We start from the raw sequence: 11,378 nt of genomic DNA on the forward strand, positions 1-11,378 counted from the left end.
ACTCCATTCATGTTCCTGTAAACAGTCACCAGCATCAAGTGATAAAGTGAAAAAAATTTTGTGTTTGGAGCTAGAGAGTGATTTCGTTTTGCTGAAGAATTAACTCAGTGAACAAATGTGTGCTAGAGAGCAGTCGCTAATAAGTGTTTCTGTTAATCGTTTTGCCTGAGGTTTTTTTTATTCCTTTAAGAGGATAAAGGAAACTTTTACCAATTGACGTCACAACAACCTTGTGATAGATTGTGAAACAGAACAATGCAAGGTGTTACAAGACTCAGGTGATAATATGGTGACATGTTTAGGAAAAAAGCTTCCTCTACCTGTGTTAGGCATCTAGGAAAAGGGAAAATTACTCAACTTAATTGTCAAGTTATTAAATACTCTAATTTGCAGATATCTTAATTGAAACACTATACAATCTCACCGGGTAGCAGTGGTAATGGTAGATCTAGTCAGTCAGCCTATTTCCATTTCTTTGGCTCAATTATGAGGGGCACAGTAACGTGAAGAGTCACTGGTTTTATTAACTTAACATAATCATCTTAGGTTTTCAGCATAACCAGGAGCTGTCCCTAAAACGCTTAGCATATTCATGACTGCTTACAGATTAAGCTTGTTATAGCTTTTAGAGATGACCTTTGTATACAGATGGAGCCACAGAATCAAATGAGAAATCTATCTGGCTAACGTGCCATTGCTAAATGATCTAGCAGAAACACAGACACACACAGAGGGACACTGTTTCAAACATTAGACACCTTAAAGCAACTTTTAAAGCCAGTCACCAAACTGACCTATTTTCCACAATCTAAACCCGAGTTTCCCAGTCTGGAGTGCTCATGGTGACGTTTCACTTTCATATGAAGGCAATTAGGCTTCCCAGGCATGACTCACCACTGTTAAAACTCTGAGCCTGATGTTCCATGTTCAAAACCTTCATTCATGACATGAACACAACAAACAACCAGATGAGTAGAAAATGTAGCTCAGTAGAAAATGATCTTTAAAGTTGTTTAAAATTCCAAAAAGCTTTTCAAACCCAGACACAAACTATCTCCGTTTCTAACTTTCTAACTGTTTTATGTAAATGCTGGCTTGAAAATGTTCCATTACACATATACAGTCCCGTGCTTCCCTCTACAAATGCACCGTTACTGCCCACGCCCCACATCATAATACTGGTTTTTCAATATATCCACAGTATGACTCAAAGAGGAGAGTTAGAGAGTTGTGTTAGCATTAGTTCCAGTGTCTCACAATGTAAATAAACAATGTACTGCCTCATTTTCGTTTTGCAAAGTGAACTTCTGGCAGGATACAATATTTAAGTCTTTATTAATATTGGATATTGTTGATTATTATGAAACCACATTCCTCTGTAAGAGATATTTCCAATGACAGCACTTTTCAGTGACATTTTCAGTCACTAAAACCACAACCTAAAAACCTAAACAAATGTTTGATTCAAATCGGCAATTCGCAATTCCCCCTATTCTTTTTGTTTTATATATTACTTTTCTGTTTTCCACTAAGGCCTCAAAATAGCAGTGGATCAATATAAAGAGGGTTGGCAGCTGAAGATGAGCCATAACCCACAGGAAGACGTTTTCCCCTCTTGGAAAGTGTGTAGGAAGTGCCAATGATGTGAACACAACAGAAGGTCATAATAAACAGTTTTATAATAAAAATAGCTCATGTTCTAAGATGATTAGTCAGTGGCATTACAGGAGATGGATTAAATCCCTGTTGGAGACATGAGGGGAATTTCCTGTCCTTTGTGTTGTAGATGATTGTATGTCCACATGTCTTCAGCTCTTATATTAGTATCATAACATAAACAAGCTGGTTTGATATTATTAGTACACAGAGTGTCACTAAACCGACTATAGGTCTTGAAAATGGAGCTGGCTACGATCCATCCAAATATGACAGCCCCCATCCCAGCAGAGAGAAACATCAAAGGTCAGAGAAGCTATTGAGCTACATTTGCGATGGCAACACTCATATTTACTGCAGTCGAAGTCCGTTCTGGCACAACCCTTCTGGTTGCTATGGTTACTGACGATACCTCCTCTCCTCCTTGTCAGATCTCTCTTCCTGAGAGAGTACTGTTGTTGGCAGTGCTGGGGGAAACGCTGGGCCTGTACTGTATCTACAGGAACCTGTTAACCAGACACAGATAGGGGATATAGAGTTGTGATTGAGTACATTAGACATGTTGTTGTGTCTTACAGCAGCTTTTAATAACTGCAGCTGAGGAAGAAGGATTATCAGGTATTAGATTACAAAAAACGATTGGGAGTCTCCATCCCTTCAGTCTTGACTAATTACTTTCCTCAGGGGAACTTTCCTCGGGGGATATAACAAATAGAATAAAGTTGCTTGTTTTAATTTTCAATCACTTAATGGCCACATGGTAAAAGCTTGCAAGTGCTACCTTTATCTCACGGGCAAGAGGTACTGCAGCCCTAAATGCACAAGATTTACATAATCTAGAGATTGGACTCATAACAAGCTCATTATAACAAATATCTATCTTGAGCTGCTTTGCCTAATTTAGATGAGAATTTTGAGTGCATGTGTGGCTAAGCGCATTTAAAATACATCTTGGCTAATATCAAATTAAGGTGTGGATGTGAAAGTCCAAAACCAGTATAAGGATCCTGCTTATCGTTTCAACTGGATTGCATTAATCTACTAATCATGAGCCGTTTACATAATTGCTTCAGTGCAGCTGCAGTTAAGCAATTACTGCCCCCATTTCCTTCTTTTCCCACAGTGTTGTATCTACTGTCATTCCCAGACTTGAACTTTAATCACACTCTTTCATCTGAGTCCTTCTCTTTTCACATCATTGTATTGTCTGCCCTCTTTCCTTTTTAGGCTGGGTGACACTCCTCTGATCCGTAATGCTTCCTTTCTCTTGTCTCATTGTTCTGTTTGATCACAAAAAGCTTCACATCCACTCGTTATAAAACATTTTCTGTATCTCATGTCTTAGCTTATGTTGTTTTAAAATAATGAAATTCAAAATATATATTGAAAATATTGTATTCAGTTTTAGTTTTGTTCTACACAACAAATAAACAAATAAGTTTTACCTCTATTCTCTGACCAGATCATAATAAGGAGGTTGGATGTGATGTGTGATTAGTTGGTTGGACAAATACTGAATCTTTTAGCAAAACAGATTGCACAGTCGAGCTTATCCCTCTCTTACATTCTTAAACAGCACTGGCTCTTGTATGTTCCCACAGCCTGACTTCATTTATCAAGCACTGACTTTTTTTCAAGTTAAGCTTCTTTACTCACTCACCATAAGAAGGGTAATACACTGCAAACAGAATGCACAAATATAAAATTTCTTGTATATAAAAATGCACAAATACCTGGTCCTGTGAGAAAACATACCTTGTACTGACATCTCCTGGTAAAAAATGAATATTGCGTTACTGGAAAAAAGAAATGATGATCTATAATCTATTAAACAGGCAGTAAACTGTAAATTAATATATTTTAAATTTTAGACAATTTAAAATTAGTGTTTTCAATAAACAATAAAATATTGGCCCTGGTATCACATTAAAGATTCAGCCACTTCATCTGTTGTCTGTTCTGTCGGCGGTTGATTAATCTTGACTGAGGGAAATTGTTTAAACTTCCTGCCACTACAGCCAATCAAATTGCGCGTCAAAAGGCGAGTCATCATTTTTGTCCAATCATAACGCGCAGAATACAAAGTGGGCGGGAGCCACAACTGGAGCAGCTGACAGACTTTCATGAGCATCGTGTGTGTTTAGAGTTTGAACACAGAGAGCAGAGGACGGGGAGCTTCAACACAAGTGAAACAGAAGAATGACTTGGGATAGAGAACAACAAACAAACTGAGATACTTCTCGAGGCCTTTGCATCTGGAGGATTTGGAATAAACGTGTGTTTTTGCGACACAGGTGAGCGGACAACAAAAGTGAATGTTTGGTGAACGTGAATGTGAATGTTAGCATTAGCAACAAAACAGCCGGTGGTATCAGCTGGTGAGCTGCCTGCCAAATACATGTCAACGTTTGGTAAATGTCTAACGTAGAGAGTCAAGCATTAAAGTACTCTTGCATGTCCCCTCTACTGGGTAAATCAGGGTGTTTGGATCCTTTCCTCCTCGCTGACCAAAGGGGGGTTTCCTAATTTGCAACAGGACACATTTCAGTCAGGGCACTTCAAGGGTGTCACCTTCTCAATATAGCTACCCAGGACTCATTTGATACTATTTAAAATAGACTCCTGAATCTGACCACAAAGCAAAGGTTTTTGTGCAGCTAAACCAAACTACACGTACACCACAACCTGGGTTTGCCGTAGGGAGAATTCAGACTATATTTAAAAAGGTGTCAGTATAGTTAACAAATGTCAACACCGTCCATGTGCCATGGGGACAGATGTGGCTGTTCGCTGTTAATGAATCTGACTGTTTATCTTGTTCTTTGAAGAATGAATTTAGTAAGGAATAGATTCATTCCTTATTGCAGTATTGGAGGAAGGGTATGGTACATTGTCTTGGATTAAACACATTCATAGAGTGATACATGCTCAGTTTTCATTTTAACTTAATGTTGTTGTCTGACTTTATTTTCAGCTATGGAACCACCACTCACTGGCAACTCATCCACCCCAAAACCCAGCCTCTCATCTCCCACCACCTCGAGAGCAGGTCTTTCTTTGGCCAACTCATCTTCTACAACAACTACACCAACCTCAGACCAACCCAGTCCTAAACTCACCATGCCAACATCTCCAACCACCCCCACATCTACCAACTGCAGTGCGTCCCGTCAGACTTTTCCCGGGCTGTCTTCCCGCTCTTCTTCCCTTTCCACACTCTCTTCTTCACCTCTCCGCCAGCCCATCAGGAGCCTCTCTCAGGTGGGCAGGTCCCAGCTAAATGCAACTTCCATAGGGAATCCCATATCACCCCTAAACTCAGCTTCTGGAGCTGCTACCACAGCTCCAAAGACTCCACCCACCCCTGAACCAGGTGAGAGACTTTTGGTCTTTTGTAGTTTTAATCGTAAGACACAATCTTCCCCTACTCTTAGTAGAACAGTCAGTGCAGCCAGTTGTCACAGTTTACTTGTACTGTGGCGTCTCCATGACAACTGTATATATTTACCACAGTATGTAAAGCAGCCTCTCCTATTTTACTGACTACTAGCATGTCTCACCCTTGTCTTTCACAGGCCATTTCAAACCTTCGTAGTTTCCAATAACCACATCTCTTAGCAGCTCTGGGAATATCAAAGTTAAATTTGACTTCTGCAGTCATGTCTCGATACAGACACTGAGAAACATGACTGCAAAGTCATATGTGAAATCTAATACCCCAGACATTTTGTTTGCTCTACTGTTTCTATCACAACCAACCGTGCTCCCTGGAAAACACACACCCTGCATCATGCATCGTCCTTTTTTACAATTCGGCAGACAATCACTATATCACATTTAAGTAAAAAGTGGAGACAGATCACTTTGGTGTGTGTTATATAAAGGAGGAGCCAGCAGTTTTTGTTCACTAAAATTGTTATATTAGGACTCAGGCAGAGGGTTAGAGTGTCAGCAGTTAACCAGGAGCTTTCGTGGACTTCTGATGGAAAATTTGGATCTCATCTATCTATTTTCCTGCTTCCTCTGACTAATAGACATAGACCATCTACCAAAAGCCTTTGGGTACTTTGAGTTTTGTTTGTTTCCATATTTGTTGCCACCCCCACATTTTTCCAGAGTACATGGTGAGAAAGATTTCCTCTTATTTTTTTACTTTACCTTATCTCTCCTCATCAGCGGAGTCATCAGCGGAAAGAAAGTGATAATATTGGAAAAGGTTCAGAGGGACAATTGTAGCAGGACAGGACATGTTTCTGGAAGCCTCTGACTCATGTTCACACTCTGGAAGTGTTAGAAGTTTCTATATTTATTCTTATATTTATTTATATCTATCTATGTGTGAAAACCAAAAGGGATGAAAAGTAGTTATTTTTTAAATACCCAACATGAACAAAACCTAATTGTATAGTTTAAATCATTACCTGATTTCCTGCCACTTAAACACAGACATTTTAATTGGAAATTTCTTGGTCAACAGTTTTAGGTCATGTAAATAAGGGTAATTTAAATGCTTAGCTTTCAAAGCACAGTGTATTCCAGGTCACACCCATGAGGGCAGATTTATATGTGGATACAAACTACTATTTTACTACTACTACTAACTACTATTTAACTAACTATTTTAGTCATTGACATCTTCATATTCCACTACAAAGGTTATGATACAGAAGCAGTTTCTTCTATTATGTTTTATGTGCATTCTTGCTATAATTTCCAGAAGTATTCTAAAGGACAGACTGAGAAAGACATTTTTATATGGTCATAATAGCATTGCCAAAACAGCACGTTTGTACAGTGCTGTGTTAACAATCAATCAATATCAATAATTTCATAAATGTATTATGAAATATTTTGTGAAATGTACCCATGAAAGTAAATTATTTTTTTCTTTTCTTTCAGAGGAGCCAGAAGAGGAGATCAGTTTTGAAGATCTGGAGGACAGAGCAAGGGCCGGAGATGCTAAAGCACAGACAAAGGTCAGTGTCAGAACATATTCTAAATACTGTTGGCTTTACTAGCCATATGGTGGGCACAGAACAGATTGGCCATCTAACGATAAATGTTATTTTAGAGTCACATAATAATAGGAAGGACGGGTCATTGAGTCCTGCTAATGCTAGTGTTGCAAATCTAGAAGTTGGTGTCTGTATGTGTGTGTCCAGATGGGCCGTTACTTCCTGGCACTGGCAGAAGAAAGAGACGAGGAACTGAACAACTGCACAGCAGTCACCTGGCTGGTCCAGGCTGCTAAACAGGGCCGCAGGGACGCCGTCAAGTTGCTGCAGCACTGCTTAGCCTCCAGGAAAGGTGCTCACCACTATCATTGGTCTACCGACTATTATCTTTTTAGCATTTCATCAGTTAGTTCGGCTACACTTCAACTGATGCTGGGAAATTTTTTCCATCATCAGTGATCATATTTGTGTGTTTGTTGCTTTTCAGGCATCACTTTGGAGAATTTTGATGAGGTGAAGAAGTTGTGTACAGAGACACGCTTTGAGAGAGGAGTTAGGAAAGCAGCTCTGCTCATGTATTGGAAGTTGAATCCAGACAGAAAGAAGTCGGTGGCTGTTTCTGAGATGCTCGAGAACGTTGAACATGTCCACGCAGAGCCAGGTAGGAGAGAAGACATAGGGTACCATGGCACCATCGAATTTATTTTAATAATTAAAATTAAAAAGTCAAATCATTAGAAACTCAAATTCAGAGATATTGCATAATAAGAGGACTTTTTTTATCTAGTGCTGACTTTACTCCATCTTTAGGCAAACCAGTGTCCCCTGGTCCACTTAACAGCTCGGCCAAGAAACAGAGGCGAGTCCTGGAGACTATGGTCAGCAGCGAAGGTATGTGTGTACTGCAACATGCTACTTTAACATACACAGGAGAAACGTTGCTAGTAACATGATTGTTTTTTTGTTCTTTATTTTACTTGTTGCATGGATAAAATTATAGCTACAAAAAAATAAAAAATTATATTTTTTTTTTTGCAGCCAGTTCCCACGTGGGTCTTGACGACTTCGTTGAGATGACTAAGAAATATGCTCAGGGTATTGCACCATCACCGGTCATGGCTGCAGCAGGAGGTGACAACGATGATGATGACGATGTCAATGTACTAGTGAAGAATCCAGATGAACTGCCTCTGCACCAAAAGGTGGGAAGCTGTCAGGTTGTGTTGTGTCTGGTCTGCTGCTGTTTTTTGTTTTTTTCCCTGGGTATTTTGATATTCACTGTGATTGTTGCTAAATGTACCTTAGAGAATTCCCATCTTGTTAACTCTGTCCTCCTTTTGGTTCCACCAGCTCCTGAAGTTTCCTCTTTACGCTCTACTGGAGATCAAGGAGCACCTCATCGACTGGGCATCAAGGGCTGGCATGCAGTGGCTCAGCGCCCTGATCCCCACACACCACGTCAACGCACTTATCTTCTTCTTCATCATCTCCAACCTCACAATCGAGTTCTTCATCTTCATTATTCCTCTGCTGGTTTTCTACCTCTCATTTTTCTCTATGGTCATCTGCACGCTGCGTGTGTTCCAGGTTAGTAGTGACCTGTTGCATTATTTGTGCAACAGTAAAAAATAATAATTTAGCCACAATATTATAGATTTGACCAGATGCATCTGTCTGTGCAGGTAAAATGAACAAACAGTGGTCTTTTTCTACAGAATTCTAAAGCATGGGAAAATTTTCGCGCTCTAACAGACCTGCTGGCTCACTTTGAACCTAGTCTAGATCTGGAGCAAGCTGAGACCAACTTTGGATGGACGCACTTAGAGCCTTACCTGTAAGTTAATCTCTATTTGTATGTGTACATGTACTATGTTTAGATAAAAATAAAAATAGGGAAAATTCAAGACCGTAAATAAAATCAAGATGATGGATACTCACAATACGCAAAGTCAGCTAAAATGCTTCTGCAGATACATCCCCTCTCTGTTTTCTCAGGTACTTCCTGCTCTCAGTGGTCTTTGTGGTTTTCTCCTTCCCCGTTGCTGATAAATCCTGGATCCCCTGCTCAGAACTGGCTGCTGTCGCTCTCTTCTTCACTGTCACCGCCTTCCTCAGCCTTCACGCCTCTGCTCAGCTCTTCGCTCGTAAAGCCCTCCTCACAGAGGTTCTCTCCGGTGCCTGCTCCCTCACTCAACTCCTGCCGGAGTCGCTCTGGTTCCTCAGGGTCTTTGGGATGACGTTCATCACTGTGCCTTTTGGGGAGATGGTGGCACTAAACCTGGGGGTGCCATGCCTGCTCTACGGACACCTTTTTTATCTCCTTTTCCATATGGCCCAGCTGAGAGGTTTCAAAGGCACCTATCTGTGCCTGGTGCCCTACCTGGTATGTTTCACGTGGTGCGAGCTCTGCTTGGTGTTCCTCAATAACGCCACTGCAATCGGACTAATCCGCACCTCTGTGGGCTACTTCCTCTTCCTGTTCGCTCTTCCTATACTCTCACTGGGCCTGGCCACGATGCTCATCATCCAGCTACTGCAGTGGTTCTTCGCCCTAGAGCTGACCAAGATGTTGGTCACGGTAACAGTTTGTTTTGTGCCAGTAGTGCTGAGGCTTTGGACCCGCTTCAGCCTCAACCCCATTGTGGTTTTTCGGTCTTTGTCACGGAGCAGCATCGTCAAGCTCATCCTAGTGTGGCTCAGTGCAGTGGTGCTATTCTGCTGGATGTATGTCTACAGGTCTGAAGGCATGAAGGTATACAACTCCACCCTGACCTGGCCTGAATACAGCAACCTCTGCGGTCCTCTGGCATGGAAAGAGTCCAACATGGCTCAAACTCAGATTCTCTGTTCTCATCTTGAAGGACACCGTGTCACCTGGACCGGGCGCTTCAAATATGTCCGTGTGACTGACATTGAGAATGGGCCGCAGTCGGTTATCAACCTGCTGCCTGTATTTGTGGGGAACTGGATGAGGTGTCTGTATGGTGAGCCGTATCCTTTGTGTGACGAGGTGAAAAACGAGACAGCTGAGCCCCAGCCTCTGCCTGCACCGGCTCCCCCTCCTGAAAACCCCCTCTGTAAACTTAAAAAACTGGCAAAGCACGAATGTCACATCAAACGCTTTGATCGATATAAATTTGAAGTCACGATGGGGATGCCACTCGAGAGGAAGACCAGGAATGGGACAATTATAGAAGATGAAGATGCGACTAAGGACATTGTTCTGCGGGCTAGTAATGAGTTCAAGTCTGTGCTTTTACACTTGAACACAGGAAGCCTGGTGCAGTTCAGCACCATACTGGAGGGACGTTTAGGCTCCAAATGGCCCGTGTTTGAACTGAAAGCTATTCACTGCATGTCGTGTAGCAATGCCAGCGTGCCCAGTCGCAGGCAATATAAGATCGAACATGACTGGAGACGCACGGCACAAAATGCCCTACAGTTTGGTTTTGACTTTTTCTTCAACCCATTTCTGACTGCTCAGCTAGAGCAACACTCAGAGACAGAGACAGAGACTGTGGTGGAGGAGCAGGGTGGAGAAAAAGACACCTGACAATCATACCTCTGGGTGAAATAGAAAAAAAAACCTGGTGTGAGTGATGACACTATTTAGTTGAAGAACATTAATGATTGTACACCTCTGTTCTTAACAGACTAATTGCAGGTGATTATGTAGAACTATAGGAAAGTTTGTCAGACATTTTTTGTATCTGGACTGAGTGAGAATGTGTTTGGTGCATTTTTATAGCTTTTGAGTCAAAATGTCAGACAATATATAATATAATGAAATTATAAATATAAATTAGAGAAACACAAAGTGCTATGTTTAGTTTTTACTACTTGACACTAGAAGAACATGATCTCTTTTAAAGACTCAATCCTATTTAAAGCTGCGCTGTTCTCAGCACAGTGAGTCTCTTTGCTAAACAAACACTGAGTTCACTGCACCAAAACTCTATTTAAGTTGGTCCATATCATGACATGTGTTGCAATTAAAGTCATCAGTATTGATATTTTACGGTTCCTCAAACTGTAAAAACCTACAAACTACAGTAGCAAACTACAGTCAAGGTTTTTTCTTTACACAACATTGATGTGATTCTTTTAACTTTCACTGCTGTCAAGCTTTAACGATGTTCATGCCCAGGGTGTCATTTTGAACAGCTTGGTATTGGATGTTACTTTGAAGTGCCATATTAAACATAGAGAATTGGCTGAATCTCTTTACTTTTAAAATACTCCTGCTTGTATTTATTACAGAGTGATTAGTTTAGCTTTTCTTGGCTCTTGCTGCTATCTTTCTCCTTTTTTATTTCCATCTCTGCTGTGCAGGGATTTAATAGATTGAACATTTGCATCTCCTGAGTGATGTGTTTTTAAGATAGGATGACGCTATTGTTTTCTGTACTGCCACCTATAAACAAAATCAAAACATTTGCTTGTTGTTGTTTTCATTTATTTTTATCATTTATTATAAACAAATGCTTCTAAGCAAACTCTTTGAAGTAAGTGGTGACTATTTTACTCTTAAATTATAGTAGTGTGACAAGCTATAGTCACTGAGGACACGTCACAGCAGGAAAGATACAGATAAAACTGTGCAAAATTCATTTAGCATCGTCATAGTACAAGTCAAAATGTTTGCTGTGAAAAAGACATAAATTAGATTAATTCACAAAGAAATTGTCAGGGATTTTAATCCAGCATTGCCACAGTGTATGGAAGGATATTTTTATCTTCAGGTGTAATAAAAGACTGAAGACACAT

At 40.6% G+C, this 11,378-nt stretch overlaps 1 protein-coding gene across 1 annotated transcript; it reads left to right on the forward strand.

The window, feature by feature from the left end:
* Window positions 1–3,807: 3,807 nt before the first annotated feature.
* wfs1b (Wolfram syndrome 1b (wolframin)) lies at window positions 3,808–10,877 on the forward strand. The gene is made up of 10 exons (XM_026358586.1): window positions 3,808–3,950; window positions 4,631–5,029; window positions 6,556–6,632; window positions 6,819–6,963; window positions 7,099–7,272; window positions 7,422–7,502; window positions 7,650–7,813; window positions 7,962–8,198; window positions 8,327–8,445; window positions 8,607–10,877. Exons 2-10 carry the CDS (start codon window positions 4,633–4,635, stop codon window positions 10,162–10,164), a joined length of 2,952 nt encoding a protein of 983 aa, XP_026214371.1. The 5' UTR covers window positions 3,808–3,950; window positions 4,631–4,632; the 3' UTR covers window positions 10,165–10,877.
* The last annotated feature ends 501 nt before the right edge of the window (window positions 10,878–11,378 follow it).

The sequence above is a fragment of the Anabas testudineus genome, chromosome 10 (assembly GCF_900324465.2).
Source record: "Anabas testudineus chromosome 10, fAnaTes1.2, whole genome shotgun sequence".
Lineage (NCBI taxonomy): Eukaryota > Metazoa > Chordata > Actinopteri > Anabantiformes > Anabantidae > Anabas > Anabas testudineus.

What these genes read in the sequence shown, in the direction of transcription:
- wfs1b (XM_026358586.1), top strand. Translation starts at nt 4,633, where the DNA reads ATGGAACCACCACTCACTGGCAACTCATCCACCCCAAAACCCAGCCTC. An exon ending in TCCACCCACCCCTGAACCAG is followed by an intron (nt 5,030 to 6,555) that starts GTGAGAGACTTT and finishes CTTTTCTTTCAG; the next exon opens with AGGAGCCAGAAGAGGAGATC. An exon ending in GACTATGGTCAGCAGCGAAG is followed by an intron (nt 7,503 to 7,649) that starts GTATGTGTGTAC and finishes TTTTTTTTGCAG; the next exon opens with CCAGTTCCCACGTGGGTCTT.